Source organism: Callospermophilus lateralis, chromosome 1 (genome assembly GCF_048772815.1).
Source record: "Callospermophilus lateralis isolate mCalLat2 chromosome 1, mCalLat2.hap1, whole genome shotgun sequence".
Taxonomy (NCBI): domain Eukaryota; kingdom Metazoa; phylum Chordata; class Mammalia; order Rodentia; family Sciuridae; genus Callospermophilus; species Callospermophilus lateralis.
The window spans coordinates 207536332-207553150 of record NC_135305.1 but is presented as its reverse complement, the minus strand read 5'-3'; the positions used below and the strand labels follow the sequence as shown (position 1 = coordinate 207553150).

Genomic DNA, 16819 nt, shown 5'->3' with positions numbered 1-16819 from the left:
CTTCTAAGTACATTTCAGAGATTGGGTAAAAGCTGAAAAGATTTTAAAGCTTTAGCTTTTATTTTGAATTAGGCTACAGTTATCACATTGAGGAATGTTGTATAACACAAGAAAATGGGTTTTAAACTTTAGAGTTTCAAGAGCTTTCTTTAGGGAAGGTAGAGGAGGCTGGAAGCTCTAGAGACAGTTTTGTCTGTTTTATATTTATTGAGCTTTAATGTGAGATTTAATTTGAAAAGTGGATTCTGTTTCTTAAAAGCATTTGAAAACCACTGCTTTATGATATGTGGAAATTCTTACTTTCCCAATTGAATGGTTACTATATACTTTTGAATACTGATTTCATATTTCACCATGTTGAAGGAGAAAATTATTCTCTTAAATAACCAAAGTTGATTAAGGAACATCAATTAGGAAACTTTTGCAGATGGCATGCACCTCATCATTAATTTAGGCTTGAGTTTGTTTCTGTAGACTTTTCATATGTTCTTTCTACAACCTAAGTTATATCTTTTAGCTTCTAAGTCACACCATTTCCTTTGGTGGTTTGGCAAATAGTGGAGGGAGAAATCTTATTTGGTATATTATACATTGTTGCTCATACATCATTACCATTCTATAAAATGGAATCGCCTAAGCATGTGTAGACCAGGCAGAGAATGTGGCAGTGCACCAGGGCAGAGTGATTTCCAGGAAAACAGAAGGCCTGGTCCTCTTTTGCTTATTACCTCATCTATAAAATGAATGAGGTGGGAAGTTGCTCTGTATTGGTGGTTTCCCAAACCTGGAAAGTTCATCAGAATTGCTTTCGGTTCTTATTGTCTTTACCTCCTGTACCCACTTGCCCTCAAAGAAAGCAAAAATGTCCCAGACTTTCTTGCTTTACCTCAGAGTTATTGAATCAGTATTCCCCAAAGAGTGGATTATAAGTCTGTGGATTTTTTTTACCGGGGGTGGGGTACTGGGGATTGAACTCTGGGGTGCTTAACCACTGAGCTATATCCCTAGCCCTATTTTGTATTTTATTTAGAGACAGGTTCTCACTGAGTGCCCTAGCACCTTGCCATTGTTGAGGCTGGCTTTGATCCTCCTGCCTCAGCCTCACCAGCCACTGGGATTATGGACATGTGCCACTGCACCCAGCTATAGATCTGTCTTTTTCCACACACCTAACTGAATCTGTATGATATCAGACCATTGATTTTATTGCTGTCCTCTATTCTTTCTTTTCAGATATAACACAAGAACAAACTGTTTTGAGTACTGAGATATTACCTACTGCTCTTTGTGTATTTGTCCTTTAAATACACAGTGGGTTTTAAAAAATTCTTGTTGAAAATGTTAGCTGAAAAATGTTATCTGAAAAATTGATTGAAATGCTTTACGTAAGAGAAAACAAAAATGGAAAAAAATATGTGTTAATTATTAAAGCTGGGATTGGGTTCTTAGTGGTTTATTATACTGTTCTCTACACATTTGAATATGTTTGAGAATTTCCATAATAAGGAGTTTTAAAAATAATCTGTATCAGCCAAGTACGGTAGTGCATGCCTGCAATCCCAGCAATTAGGGAGGCTGAGGCAGGAGGATCCACAAGTTCAAAGCCAGCCTCAGTAACTTTAGTGAGGCCCTCAGCAACTCAGCAAGACTCTGTCTCAAAATGAAAAATAAAAAGAGCTGGGAATGTGGCTCAGTAGTTAAGCATACCTGGGTTCAATCACTAGTACCCGCTGCCCCAACTGTATCATAGTGAAATTCATTCTACTTGTTATTTATTTTGTTTTTTAAAACATTATCTGAATGCTAGGTGTGGTAGTACTATGCCTGTAATCCTAGTGACTTGGGAGGTGAAGCAGGAGGATCACAAGTTCAAGGCCAGCCTTGGCAATTTAGCAAGACCCTCAACAAAAGACAGGGTCCTGTTAAGCAGTAAAAGTCTTTCATAAACATTTAAACTGCAGCTAGCCATTTAATAGTAATACTGTTTGTTGATAATTGTTTGTTTTCTTTTTTCTATTTATAGGCAAAAATTGAAAATGTGCAAAAACCAGGTTTCATCAAAGGACCAATGTTCAAAGGTGTTGCTTCTAGTCGATTTTTGCCCAAAGGCACCAAGACAAAAGTTAATTTGGAGGAACAGGGACGGCAGAAGGTGTCATTCAGCTTCAGCCTTACAAAAAAAACTTTGCAGAATAGATTTCTCACAGCACTTGGCAATGAAAAGCAAAATGATACTCCAAATTCCCCAGGTACACCTCTTCAAGTAGATTCAACTCCTAAGAGTAAAATGGACATTGGAGACACATTATCTAGTACAGAAGAATCTTCCCCACCAAAATCAAGAGTGGAATTGGGCAAAATTCATTTTAAGAAACACCTGCTTCATGTAACATCCAGGCCACCACTGACTACTACTACAGCTGCAGCATCTCCATCTCCTCCCACAGTACATTTACCAGCAATCATAGCAGAATCAACAACTGTAGACTCACCACCTTCATCTCCACCTCCACCTCCACCACCGCCCCAAGCTACAACACCCTCACCACCAGCACCAATGATAGAGCCAATGGCCTTGCCACATACATCAGTAACAGTTCCAGTGACAGCACCAGTATCCTTACCAGTAGATGTAGCAGTTAGAGCTCCGAAAGAACCACCAGTTACAATTGTACCAGAATCTTTGGAAGTGGATACTAAGCAGGACACTGTATCTAATAGTTCAGAAGAACACACAATTCAAAATTTGAATGAGCAAGCAGATATTCCCTCACAAAAAGAAGATTCCCATATTGGGAAGGAAGAAGAAATTCCAGATAGTTCTAAGATTAGTCTGAGTGTTAAAAAACCTAGTTCTAAGAAGAAATCTTCACAATTTGAAGGCACATTTCTTGGCTCAGAATCTGATGAAGATTCTGTACGGACTTCCTCAAGTCAAAGATCACATGATTTAAAAATTTCAGCAAGCATTGAAAAGGAAAGAGATTTAAAAAAGAGCTCAGCACCTTCAAAAAGTGAAGAGTTAGGGAAATCTTCACGATCTAAAACAGAAAGAGATGATAAATATTTTAGCTACTCAAAACTTGAAAGAGATACTCGGTATATATCTTCCCGATGTAGATCAGAAAGAGAGCGAAGGCGTAGCAGATCTCGTTCTAGATCTGAGAGGAGCTCTAGAACTAGTTTATCCTATTCCCGGTCAGAACGATCTCATTATTATGACTCTGATCGCCGCTACCACAGGAGTTCCCCATATCGAGAGAGAACACGCTATTCTCGGCCATATATAGATAACCGGGCACGAGAAAGTTCTGACTCTGAAGATGAATATAAGAAGTCCTACTCAAGGCGCACATCATCTCATTCCTCCTCTTACAGAGACCTAAGGACATCATCATCCTATTCTAAATCTGATCGGGACTGCAAAACTGAGACCTCTTATGTAGAGATTGAGAGAAGAGGAAAGTATTCTTCAAAACTAGAAAGAGAATCCAAAAGGACTTCAGAAAGTGAAGCAATAAAAAGATGTTGTTCTCCCAGTGAACTGGGATTCCGGAGAGGGTCATCATATTCCAAGCACGATTATAGTGCTTCCCGTTATAAATCTGCCCTTTCAAAACCTATACCCAAGTCTGATAAATTTAAAAATTCTTTCTGTTGTACAGAATTAAATGAAGAAAGCAAACAGTCTCATACTTTTAGTTTACATACTCCTTGTTCAAAAGGTAATGAATTAAGAACTATTAATAAAATTTCTGAAAGAGAAAAGTCTGGGTGTTCATCTCCATCAAATCGATTAAATGATTCACCAGCTTTTAAAAAGCTAGATGAATCACCTATTTTTAAGTCTGAATTTATAGGACATGATAGCCATGATAGTATTAAAGAATTGGACTCTTTATCTAAAATGAAGAATGATCAGATAAGAAGTTTTTGTCCCATTGAATTAAATATAAATGGATCTCCTGGGGCAGAATCTGATGCGGCAACATTTTGCACTTCTAAAACTGATGTTATTTTGATGACTTCTGATGATAGTGTGACTGGATCGGAGGTATCCCCTTTGGTCAAAACATGCTTGTTTTCATCAAATGGATTTCAGAATATTAGTAAATGCAAGGAAAAAGACTTGGATGATACTTGCATGCAGCATAGTAAGTCAAAAAGTCCTTTTAAAGAAACAGAACCTCTGGTGTCACCACACCATGATAAACTCATGTCTTTGCCAGTTATGACTACAGATTATTCTAAAACAGTTAACAAAGAACCAGTTGATACGAGAGTTTCTTGCTGCAAAACCAAAGATTCAGATAGATATTCTACCACAAATGAGAGTAACCCTTCTTTGTGTTATTCTGAAGCTGAAAATATTGATCCTTCAGTTATGAAGATTTCTTCAAATAGCTTTAAGAATGTGCATTTGGAATCAAAAACAGTTATATGTGATAATAGAAATCTGTCAGATCACTCAAAATTTGCATGTGAAGAATATAAGCAGAGTGTTGGTAGCACTAGTTCAGCTTCTGTTAATCATTTTGATGATTTATGTGAGCCTATAGGGAGTTCAGGTATTGCTTCATCTCTTCAGAGTCTTCCACTAGGAATAAAAGTGGACAGTTTAACTCTCTTGCAGTGTGGTGAGAATACATCTCCAATTCTTGATGCAGTACTGAAGAGTAAAAAAAACATAGAATTTTTAAAGCATGCAGGAAAAGAAACAATAGAAGACGTAGGTAGTGGCCTTCCTGATTCAGGAAAGGGATTTGCTTCCTGGGAAAACAGGCATAATAATGGGTTATCAGGGAAATGTTTGCAAGAGGCTCAAGAAGAAGGGAATTCCATATTGCTTGATAGGAGAGAGAGACCAGAAATCTCTTTAGATGAAGAAGGAGATAGAGGACATGTGCATACTTCTGATGACTCTGAAGTTGTATTTTCATCTTGCGATTTGAATTTAACCATGGAAGACAGTGATGGAGTAACTTATTCCTTAAAGTGTGACAGTAGTGGTCATGCTCCAGAAATTGTGTCTACTGTCCATGAAGATTATTCTGGTTCTTCTGAAGGTTCAAGTGATGAGAGTGATTCAGAAGATACAGACTCTGATGATAGCAGTATTCCAAGAAACCGTCTCCAGTCTGTTGTGGTTGTGCCAAAGAATTCTACTTTGCCCATGGAAGAAACAAGTCCTTGTTCTTCTCGGAGCAGTCAAAGTTACAAACACTATTCTGACCACTGGGAAGATGAGAGAATGGAGTCAAGGAGACATTCATATGAGGAAAAATTTGAGAGTATAGCAAGTAAAGGCTGTCCTCAAACTGAAAAGTTTTTTCTTCATAAAGGAATAGAGAAGAATCTAGAAATTTCTTTTACACAGTCCAGCAGAAAACAAGTAGATAATCACCTGCCTGAAATTGCTCATCCTCAGAGTGATGGTGTTGATAGTACAAGTCATACAGATGTGAAATCTGACCCTCTAGGTCGCCCAAATTTAGAGGAAGCAGTAAAAGCCAAAACATCTTCCAGGCAACAAGATGACCTGCCTGTTTATTCTTCTGATGATTTTGAAGATGTCCCAAGTAAATCTCGGCAACAGACTACTTTTCCTAACAGGCCAGACAGTAGACTGGGAAAAACAGAGTTGAGTTTTTCTTCCTCTTATGAGATCTCCCGCATGGATGGCTTACACTCATCAGAAGAGCTCAGAAATCTAGGATGGGACTTCTCTCAACAAGAAAAGCCTACTACCACATATCAGCAGCCTGATAGCAGCTATGGAGCCTGTGGTGCACACAGGTATCAGCAAAGTGTAGAGCAGTGTAGTGGAACCCATGGTTACTGGCAAGGCAATGGCTACTGGGATCCAAGATCAGCAGGTAGACCTCCTGGAACTGGGGTTGCTTATGATCGAATTCAAGGACAGGTACCAGATTCCCTAACAGATGACCGTGAAGAGGAGGACAGTTGGGATCAACGAGGTGGATCCCACTTTTTAAGCCAGTCCAATAAATACCTTCTGTCCCTTCATAAGGACAAAGGGTCAGTGCAAGCACCTGAAATAAGCAGCAATTCTATTAAGGATTCTTTATCTGTGAATGAAAGGAAAGATTTTTCAAAAAACTTGGAAAAAAATGATATCAAAGATAGAGGACCTCCTAAAAAACGGAGGCAGGAATTGGAGAGTGATTCTGAAAGTGATGGTGAGCTTCAGGACAGAAAGAAAGTTAGAGTGGAGATGGATCAGGGAGAGACATCGGTGCCCCTAGGCTCAGCGCTGATCGGGCCTTCCTGTGTCATGGATGACTTCAGGGACCCACAGCGATGGAAAGAGTGTGCCAAGCAGGGGAAGATGCCTTGCTACTTTGATCTTATTGAAGAAAATGTTTATTTAACAGAAAGGTGAGCCTAGTTAATTCTTGTCTGACAAATTTTATTTTATTTTTTTTTTGTTAAAAATTAATTTTTCAACAATTCAGACTGTGAGAAGTAGAGTTTGTGTGATAAAATATAAATTTAAAAAAATTTATAGAAGTATTTTTACAAAAACTCTTTGGATTTTCTAATACAGATTCCTTTCCCCAGTTTTATTTTCCCTCTTAGGAAAGGAAATGTCTTCATTTATTTCTCTCATCATTTCTTTGGTTCTAAAGGTATAATGTAGGTTTTTTCTTTAATTCCTTTTACAAGTGAAAGTGTGACAGGAAATAAAATAAGTGTGACATGAAATAAAACCCCCCAGCAAAATAATCTGCTCTTAGAAAATAAAAATTTGGTAATGTTGGATTTTTTTATTTTCCCAAAATGTGCATGGTGAAGCATCTTTAGGTGCTTTATAAAACTGGAACTAGATCGCAACAGAAATTTTTGTCAGTTGTTTTAACACATTCTTAATAGGTTAAATTTGTCAGTAACCAAATTTAAACAATCAAATTTGAAGTTGTTTTCTCCTTTGAAATAAGTTTGTCTACATTGAGAAAGCTGCCTCTGAAACCTTTATAATCATCTTTTCTTTTTTTTAATTATTTACAATTTTTAAAAAGTTTTTGTTGTTGTAATTGGACACAGTACCTTTGTGTTATTTATTTTTACGTGGTGCTGAGGATCAAACCCAGCGCCTCACATATGCTAGGCGAGCACTTTACTGCTGAGCCCCAGCCCCATAATCATTTTCATTTTTTAAAAAAAATTTTGAGATGTAGTCTTATGTTGCCCAAACTGACCCTAAACTCCTGGGTTTGAGCCATCTTCCCAAGTAGCTGGTACTAAACCTAGCCTTATCTTAATTATTGTATAGTCATATTTCATTTAAAAAAGCCACACAGTTTTCTTTTAAACAAATTTATACAAAAGTGATAGTACTGAAGGGTTCTCTTAAAAGGTTTGGTTGAGTTTTTTTTTTTTTTTTTTTTTTTTTTTTAATAGAGTAGTGGGGATTGAACCCACGGGCACTCTCCCACTGAGCTTAAAGCACTTTAAGCACTTTCCCTCATCCCTTTTAAAAACTTTCTTTTTAGACAGGGTGTCACTAAGTTGCTGAAGGATGATCTCAAACTTGAGATCCTCCTGCCTCAACATCTGAGTTGCTGGGATTACAGGCGTGCAACACCAGCCTCAAAACTCTTAATTAAAAGCTCTTCGGGCTGGGCAATATAGCTCAGTGATAGAGCACTTGCTGGCATGTGCAGGATCCTGGTCTCAGTCCCCAGGACTGCAAAATAAACAAAAGCCAAAAACAACTTATTTAGTAGCTCCTTTTCCCCCTCAGTCTTGTATTATAACTATCATTTATACAGCCCATGAAATTTGGTTCTTAAATTTTAATTAACCACCTATGTTATTATTTGAAAGAATTTTTCCATATATGACTTTAACATTTAAAATTGCTCAGAATCTGGGACTAAGCTGACTTGGACTAGGAAATAAGGATGTGTTCCAAAGTGATAGACTTGAACTCATTCTATCCTCTCATCTGCTAAGGTTAAGGTTGCCTCTATCATGTTTTTTGCAACACAGTTCTTAAAGAGCTTTTTTTTTTTTTTTTAATAATTTTTTTTTTTTTAAGAAAGAGTGAGATAGAATGAGAGAGAGGGAGAGAGAGAGAAATTTTTAATATTTATTCTTTTAGTATTTGGCAGACACAACATCTTTGTCTGTATGTGGTGCTGAGGATTGAACCCGGGTCGCATGCATGCCAGGCGAGCGCGCCACCGCTTGAGCCACATCCCCAGCCCATTAAAGAGCTTTTAATATTTCAGGTGCTAGTGACTAGATGTTTTCTTCCTTTTGAAAGATTCACTTATGGAAATCATTAAATGTGAAACTAATGAGAGAGGGCACATATTTTATTACTTATATTATCTCCAGATTTATTTAACCGGTTTTATGAAACTTTAACCAATAGAAAGAAGAATAAATCCCATCGGGATATTAAACGAATGCAGTGTGAGTGTACACCTCTTTCCAAAGATGAAAGAGCCCAAGGTGAAATAGCATGTGGGGAAGATTGTCTTAATCGTCTCCTCATGATTGAATGGTAAGTAAATTAAAATGCTCTGCTTTTACTCAACTTTTCTATTGAATATCTGTAAATGTTAAAAATAATTATCAGTGAGCAGTGAAGTTTGACTTTTTTTTTCTATTCGTGGATGAAAATCTCTCCTGTGTTTTGTATTAGATTATAGTACCTGGCACATTTTAAGTACTCTGTAAAACAGTCCTGTTACTAATCCCAAATATGCTAATACTAATTTATATTCAGTCTCCTCTTTTCTCTTGTAATGTTTGTGTACTGGGAAGAATTGTTTGTATTTTTTAGCTTTCACTAAAAATGAGATAAAACCCCAATGTTTCAGAAATTCATAAAGTTAAATGTCTTCCTCTCCCAAACCTCAGTCTCTTTGTTTGGAGTCTTCCCAGAAAAAAATTCATGCCTATGCTAACATAGGCAGATGTTTTTCTCTTTTTATGCATAGAAATAAAATCTTACGTGCATGTTGTAGATGGAAACATATAGTTATTAGAATTTCTTCATGTTATTCCCATGCTCAAACTTTTAGAATTTCTGTTTTCTTTAGGATTAGGTTCAAATTTAGCTTTGTTTTCCTTCATTGACTTGCATTTCCAGTATCTGGCAAACTATTTTTTGGTCAGTTACCCAAAGCCATTTTATTCTCTTTTTCCCAGGTTGGCCTTTTTTTCTATTTCCGCACATAGGCAGGGACAGTTGTATCTTTAGCTGTCTGTTATCTACCCATATTCTGTGTATTATAGAGATTCTGCTTTAATTCTTTTTTGGTACTGAGGATTGAATTTGGCGCACTCAACCACTGAGCCACATCCCCAGCCCTTTTTTGTATTTTACTTAGAGATAGGGTCTCACTGAGTTGCTTAGCACCTTGCTTTTTGCTGAAGCTGGCTTTCAGTCCTCCTCGAGCTGCTGGGATCGGCTGAAAGCTTTACTTTACTACCTCACTTTTTACTTTACTTTACTACCTCATCCTTTCAGCATCTATAAAATTATTATTTACTGCTAGTTTGGCAATAAATAATACTATATTATAAATGGCAATTTATATATATTTTTTTCTTTTTTCAGTACTGAGTTTTGAATCTAATGCCTTGTGCGTGCTAGGCAAGTACTCTACCACTGAGTTACATCCCCAGCCCTGTCTTATAATCTTAATTGTCATTAAAAGCCTTTATATCTATTGGTTTGGGAATATAAAGATTTTAGTGAATGTTTGATTTTATTTTTACTCCAGTATGCATTGGAGAAGAGCCTTATATATTATTGCATTTACTCTGAATAAGTCTGTTTAATAATGACTTGGTTTCACTCAAATGTAGATCAAATAGTTAGTTGTATTCATAAGACCAAATTAATGGTGACTGGAGTAGAATATAAGGAAACGTGTACTTATAGAAAATAAGTTAGCTCTGCATAGTTGTCAGTGACCTGCAAACTTCCATGCAGCCTAAAAATGTATTCTGTACTATTTCATGATGACCAAATTACAAAACTAGATTGTGGATGTACTTATTTAACTAACAATGTTGACAATGAATTCTAAAGAATATCTTTGTGATGGGAAGAATTATAGAGAAAGACTTACTTGGGGGTTAATCACACATGTAAGGATTGTGTCATAAAGATGTAGGTATACGTAGTTTTATAACACATTCTAGCAAAAATATGCTTTTGAAATAATTAATTTTGCATTAAGTGTGGTACCTATAATCCAGGCAAGTTGGAATGATGAGGCAGAAGAATTACCAGTTCATGGCAGCATGGATGACTTAATGAAATCCTGTCTCAAAGTAAAAAGGACTGGGAATGTAGCTTAGTGGTAGAGCACTGAGTTTAATTCCTAGTGCTGAAAAAAAAAATTGATTTTTCACCTGTTCTTATTTCAGTTCTTCTAGGTGCCCAAATGGGGATTACTGTTCCAATAGACGGTTTCAGAGAAAACAGCATGCAGATGTGGAAGTCATACTTACAGAAAAGAAAGGTTGGGGCTTAAGAGCTGCCAAAGATCTTCCTTCGTAAGTTCTGTTTTAATCACCTTTTACTTCATTTTGGGGTTGGTAAACCTAGAAATTTTGTAATAAAATAATTTTTCTATTGCACTAAGGTTAAATAATGATTATTATGCAGCATGACCATTTGGTAGCTACTTTTTTGTTTTTTAAAATTGATTTCTAGGAAAACAGTAATAAAAAACATTCTTCTTTCTACATATCCAAGGAGAGATTTTGTCACTGGGGACATTTGGACTAAGCATGTTTTTTTCTTATCAGATAGCTATGTTTCCTTTAATTCCAGGCCATTACTTCTTGTAGACCCCCAAGATCTTATGCAGACAAAATCTATTGGTATATATAAAACCAACTTGGAATAAGAGTTGAGAATATCTGAAGAATATCAGTGTAGGGGCTGGGGATATGGTGCAGTGATAGAGCACTTGCCTAGCATGTGCAAGGTCCTGTGTACAACAGGAATCAACAGAAAGTATAATTATAAAAGAGGGACTTAGGTTAGCTTATGACCAGAAGCTAGATAGTCCACAATGGCCTTCTGCAGGCTGGAGAGCTGGAAGAAATAGCTGCGTAGTCCTAGAAGCTGAAGCCCCAGAATAAGAGGTATCAATGTGTGCTAGGCTACTGCTACCTTAGTCTGAGACTGAAAGCTTCTGAAGAATCTGCTTTGGAAGAGTAAAGAAGCAAGAGTCCAATATCCTCAGATTGAAGATTTAATTGCAGCAGCAATTAAAAACCTGGTCAAGAACAATGGAGCCTGCATCTGTTGTTATTTCCGTGTTCTTCCTACTTTTGTTCCATCCACACTATCATCCTATTGGATAGTGCTGCCCACACTTAGGGAGGGTCTCCATTTCAGTTGGTTGTCCCACATACCTATCATTCCTTGACATACCCACAAGCCTCTTAATGTCTCTTAATCCAATCAAGTTGACAATTCAAATCAGCCATTATAGTCAGGTTCTGATATTTTAAACTTTTTAAAAATAAAAGTGATTCAAGAGTACTAAATATTTTAATATAATGAAAGGGAGCATCTTTGTAACTTAAGGGGGAAAGTAGTTTTTAAGGTGAGGTTTGAATCCTAGGCTGTAAATAGAGCTTTATGACCTTGGGTAGGCAGATCACCTAACTTCTCCAGGATTTCTTATCTGAAATTGGTATAATACCTATGTCATGGCATCTGTGAACTTTAAATGATCAAGTACGGGTATAAGAATTTGGTAGTAGAGAAGGGAATAGTAGGATATTTTTGATCTATGAAGTTCCAGATTTATCACAATTCCAAGGTAGCCTGTGATGTGACATTTTCTGTTTCTCAAGGGAAGGGACTAGTCCTAGAACTGGAGAATTAAACATTAAAATGCTTCAGGTTTTGTCATCATTCTACATTAATTACAAGTTGATAAATTTCTGGGGTTAGAAAGGCAAATTTTTAAAAATATTGTTCATGAAAAAAATTTTTTTTGGTTGTCAATGGATCTTTATTTTATTTACTTTTATGTGGTGTTGAGAATCAAACCCAATGCCTCACACATGCTAGGCAAGTGCTCTTCCACTGAGTACAACCCCAGCCCTAGAAAGGCAAAGTTAAGTATTGGTTATAAAGATAATAATTTGATTTTTTTTTTTTTTTTTTTTTAGGTTTAGCCATGAGTAATTAGATTTTTATTACTGAGACCTAAAAATGTTTGTGATGGGTTGCTGCACAGTTATACAAATATCTACTCTAATTTTTTTTTAATCCATTTGGGTTTTTGGTACTGGGTGTTGAATCCAGGGGCACTCTACTACTGAGCTACATCCTTAGCCATCTCTATCTGAGCTGGCAACCTATGCTGGGTTCACAAAAATCTGATTATTCCAGTAATTTAAGAAAACGGCTAAGAAAGCACGCAAACACATAGAAGGACCTTTTCAAAATCAGGAGAAGGCTCTGTGACCTTAGGCTTCTGTGGAAAGAGAGAAAGCCACTGGAATTCTTTATTCTTATATAGGGGACACACAAGGGGAGGTTCCATGGAACATTCTATCCCCAAAGGGCAAAGGAACAGGTGGGTGTAATTCAACCCCATCAGGTGACATCCACTCCTGGAGCCATACCTTCCACGCTGAGGTAAAGCCCAGTGTATTGAGGGGTGCAATAATTCTTCAGTACCCCTTTACTCAGGACTTAAATGTGTGCACATAGCTTCTGCCCAGAGTGGCTCCCAATAGTCAAGCCCTCCCCCACTTTTTTAAATTTTGAGACGGGGTCTTGCCAAGTTGCTGAGGCTGGTCTCAAATTTACTGTACTCTTCTGTGTTAGCCTTCCAAATTACTTGGATTACAGGCACACACTACTGTATCCAGCTCTAATCCTGTTTTTGACTTTGCTTTTTTATGTGGTTATTTTTTACTCTCGTTTTAACTACTTTATTTTTCTAAATTAAGAAGACTTAATTTTTTAGTTGGCCAAATTAACTCCTCTTTAAGTATATTCATTATATTAGATGTTATAAACAAATACAAATGATTTACATTTTAAAAAAATCTCTTTGGTTAGACTTAGGGCATGTTTATTTTGAGGGGTTAAGATTTTCTAGGCAAGGGCTGGGGATGTGGCTCAAGCGGTAGCATGCTCGCCTGGCATGCGTGCGGCCTGGGTTCGATCCTCAGCACCACATACAAATAAAGATGTTGTGTCTGCCGAGAATTAAAAAAAATAAATATTAAAATTTTCTCTCTATCTCTCTCGCTCTCAAAAAAAAAAAAAAGATTTTCTAGGCAAGCTATTTTGGTCAAAACTTGAGGCAAAGCATTGCAAAACATTTGTCTATATAGAGTCAAAAGTTGAAGTCATGGTGAAAAAAATGAACATTTAGAGAATAAAGGAGGGCTGAGTCTGAAAATTTATTATCTTCAATACAGAATAAATAGGTGAAATAACCAACAAAAGATTATGTAGGTAAATAAAAGATACCAGAGATTAATCATAATTACTGAAAAGTGCTAGAGAGACCTTGGAATGTACTTTAGAGGACAGGTGTGTATTTGTTTTTTTGCAGTACTGGGGGTTGAACTAGGACATTGTACATGCTAGGCAAGTGCTCTACCACTGAGCTATCTATGTTCCCGTCTTTTTTTTTTTTTTTTTTTTTAAGAGTAGCTACATCGCTGGGGCTGGCCTTCAAATTTCTGATCCTCCTGCTTCAGCCTCTTGAATAGCTGGGATTAAAAGTGTGTGCCATCACAACCCAGCTAAGATTGCTAGTTTTTTTTTTTTTTTTTTAATGTAGGCAGGAGGTTCATGTTTTTATCTCCAGTGATATTTACAGTTGAATCTAAATAAAAGGACTACTTGGATACCAAATCCAGGTGTGTTCAAAGAGGTCAGGCTCACAAGAGAATCTTTCCTCCTTAGCCCAGTTTTTGGAATTTTGCCAACTTTTGAGTTTATTAATTTCTTCAGTATTCTTAGGTGTCAACTCCTCATAGTAGTCATCATTTATTCGGACCATTGGTGCCATAGGCTTTGAATATTTCATTCTACAAGAGTGAAAAGATGCTGAGGCACAGTCTTCTCAGTCTTTATTCCAGGCTTTTTCTCAATGACTATTCATATATAATCATAGTTCTAAAACATGCAAGGTGTAGTAGTGCAGACTTGAATGTGATACTTTTTGCATGGTTTTAGATTGCTCATTGCATAAAATGTTGCTACTTAATATACTGTCAGTGGAGGTAGTTGTAAAATTTCTGCAACTTTGTTCATAATAGAGGCAGACAACTGTAGTGGGTCTGTTATGGGCTGAATCCAAGACCAGAAGCATAACTACTGCTGCTATATGTCCTTTCTGAATAGTTCATTTGTTTATTTACATATTTATTTAAAATAGTTGCCCCTAATCTATCATAGTTTTCTTTTTTTTTTTTTTTTTTAGAGAGAGTGGAGAGAGAGAGAGTGAGAGAGAATTTTTTAATATTTATTTTTTAGTTTTTTTTTTTTTCCGGCAGGCACAACATCTTTGTTTGTATGTGGTGCTGAGGATCGAACCTGGGCAGCACGCATGCCAGGCGAGCGTGCTACCGCTTGAGCCACATCCCCAGCCCCTCATAGTTTTCTTGTATGAAAACAAATGGAGGGAGTATTTGGGTTATTCTTAGGATTATCTTTGTGCACAAATAAGACTTCTCCATTGTCATTTTACACAGCTGTTTTATGCAAATTCCTTGTATGTATTATCCACAGGGCAGTGAGGTCAGCCACCCAGATAGAACCTAAATCTGACCTTTAACATCATTAGACAATTTTGAGAGTAAAGACGGCAGAAGTATTGCTATACTTAACTGACTCTTTTCTCTAGGAGAAAAAGCCTCTCTAATTTTCAGTGCCTACAAATTTCTTCAGATCTGTTTCCCAGATGTGAATCATTGTTTTCATAATATTGTAAATCATTCTTTCTTTATTTTTTTTAGTTGTAGAAGGACACAGTACCTTTATTTTATTTATTCATTTTTTCTGTGGTGCTGAGAATCTAACCCAGTGCCTCATACATGCTAGACAAGTGCTCTACCACTGAGCCACATCCTCAGTCCTATAAATTATTCTTGAACTTGGAAAAATAATTTTTCTTTCTTTCTGATGGGCGCAGTGGCACATGCCTATAATCCCAGCAGCTTGGAAGGCTGCAACAGGAGAATTGCTAGTTCAGAGCCAGCCTCAGCAATAGTGAGGCACTAAGCAACTCAGTGAGACCCTGTCTCTAATAAAATACAAAACAAAACAAAAAAGAAAAAATATTTTTTCTTTCTTTTTTATTTTTTGTAGTTCTGGGAAATGCTGAACTGGGGACCTCAAATGAGCTAGGCAAGTGCTCTACCCAGTCCAAATATTCACTTTAATATCTTGTTAGAGCAAGGATATGCATTTTGAAAGTACACATAAAATATAAAAGGTTATTAGAATGGACTTTTATTGAAAAGTATTAGGAATGAGAAAATTAAGCTTGGTCAGATGGCAGATTCTTATACATATTTCAGTTTGTATAATATCAAATTGTATAATACAAAGTATTTATTTTGTATTATTTCTTTAAATTTATAATTTTTCCTGGATGTATGTTTTCCAAATATGTTCTAGACAGGAAAGTACTATTTTCTTTGCTTTGCAGGAATACCTTTGTCCTAGAATATTGTGGAGAGGTTCTTGATCATAAGGAGTTTAAAGCTCGGGTGAAGGAATATGCACGAAACAAAAACATTCACTACTATTTCATGGCCCTGAAGAATGATGAGGTAAGCAACATAGATGTGTTTGCTTTGAAATAGATCTGTAAATTGTTGGGTTTGATTGGATCTTTTATACTGACTCATATTCAAGTGAGAAAAATAAGGACCAGACACTATATAGTTTGTTTCTTTTCAAAAAGAATGGGAGAAGGAGGTATTTTCATTTATTCATAAACAATAATATGCATGCTCCATATTATAACTATTAAAAATTATGGATGACACCCCAAATGTCTTGGTTTATGTGGGTAATCAGTTCTTATCATATTAAAAGTTAAAACTGAGCCAGGCGCTGTGGCACATGCTATAATCCCAGCAACTTGGGATGCTAAGGCAGGAGGATCCCTAGTTCAAAGCCAGTCTCCACAAAATCGAGATACTAAGCCGCTCAGTGAGACCCTGTCTCTAAAAATAAAGTGCAAAATAGGCCTGGGGATGTGGCTCAGTGATCGAATGCCCCTGAGTTCAATCTCTGGTACCCACCTCCCACCCCAAAAAAGTTAAAACTGCGTCATTTAAAAATATTTATTAATCCATTTAAAAATAACAATAATTAAGCCCATTACATGTTGATACAGATAACAGTGTTTTGAAAAAATACTTAATTTTTTTTTTTTAAATCAAGAAATGGATATGTTTTGCATTTTATAAATCTCTTTAAAGTCTGGCTTAATGGAGTTTAGCTAGATCCTCATATCTTCCTTTATATTCAATGTGGTACTGCAAACTTTAAGAACCTGCCCCTACACTGTCTTAATATAACATTAGGGGTTGGACCCAGCAAATTTTTTGCACTCTTCAGGGGATTTGGATACACACTCAAGTTTTAATACTGTACTGGGTCATAAGCACAAACTTTAAAATGAAGCATTACATATATAAAGTGAGATTGGAATGTAGTAGAATATAAGCAATAGCTAAAAATGTGGGCGAGACATTGACAGATATGGAGACAATTTTGCCTATCCATTAAATGTTTATAGTTAGCTGATCTTTCAAAAGAAGCAAATAA

General features: G+C 36.5%; 1 protein-coding gene across 1 annotated transcript in view; it reads left to right on the top strand.

Annotated features, from left to right (window-relative positions):
• Positions 1 to 2023: 2023 nt before the first annotated feature.
• Positions 2024 to 16819, top strand: part of Setd2 (SET domain containing 2, histone lysine methyltransferase) — an 84590-nt gene continuing 69794 nt past the window's right edge. The window contains exons 1-4 of the mRNA XM_076844792.2: positions 2024 to 6399; positions 8402 to 8533; positions 10414 to 10542; positions 15690 to 15813. Coding sequence (XP_076700907.1) covers positions 2069 to 6399; positions 8402 to 8533; positions 10414 to 10542; positions 15690 to 15813 — 4716 coding nt within the window. The 5' untranslated portion in view covers positions 2024 to 2068. The remainder of the gene's footprint in view (positions 6400 to 8401; positions 8534 to 10413; positions 10543 to 15689; positions 15814 to 16819) is intronic.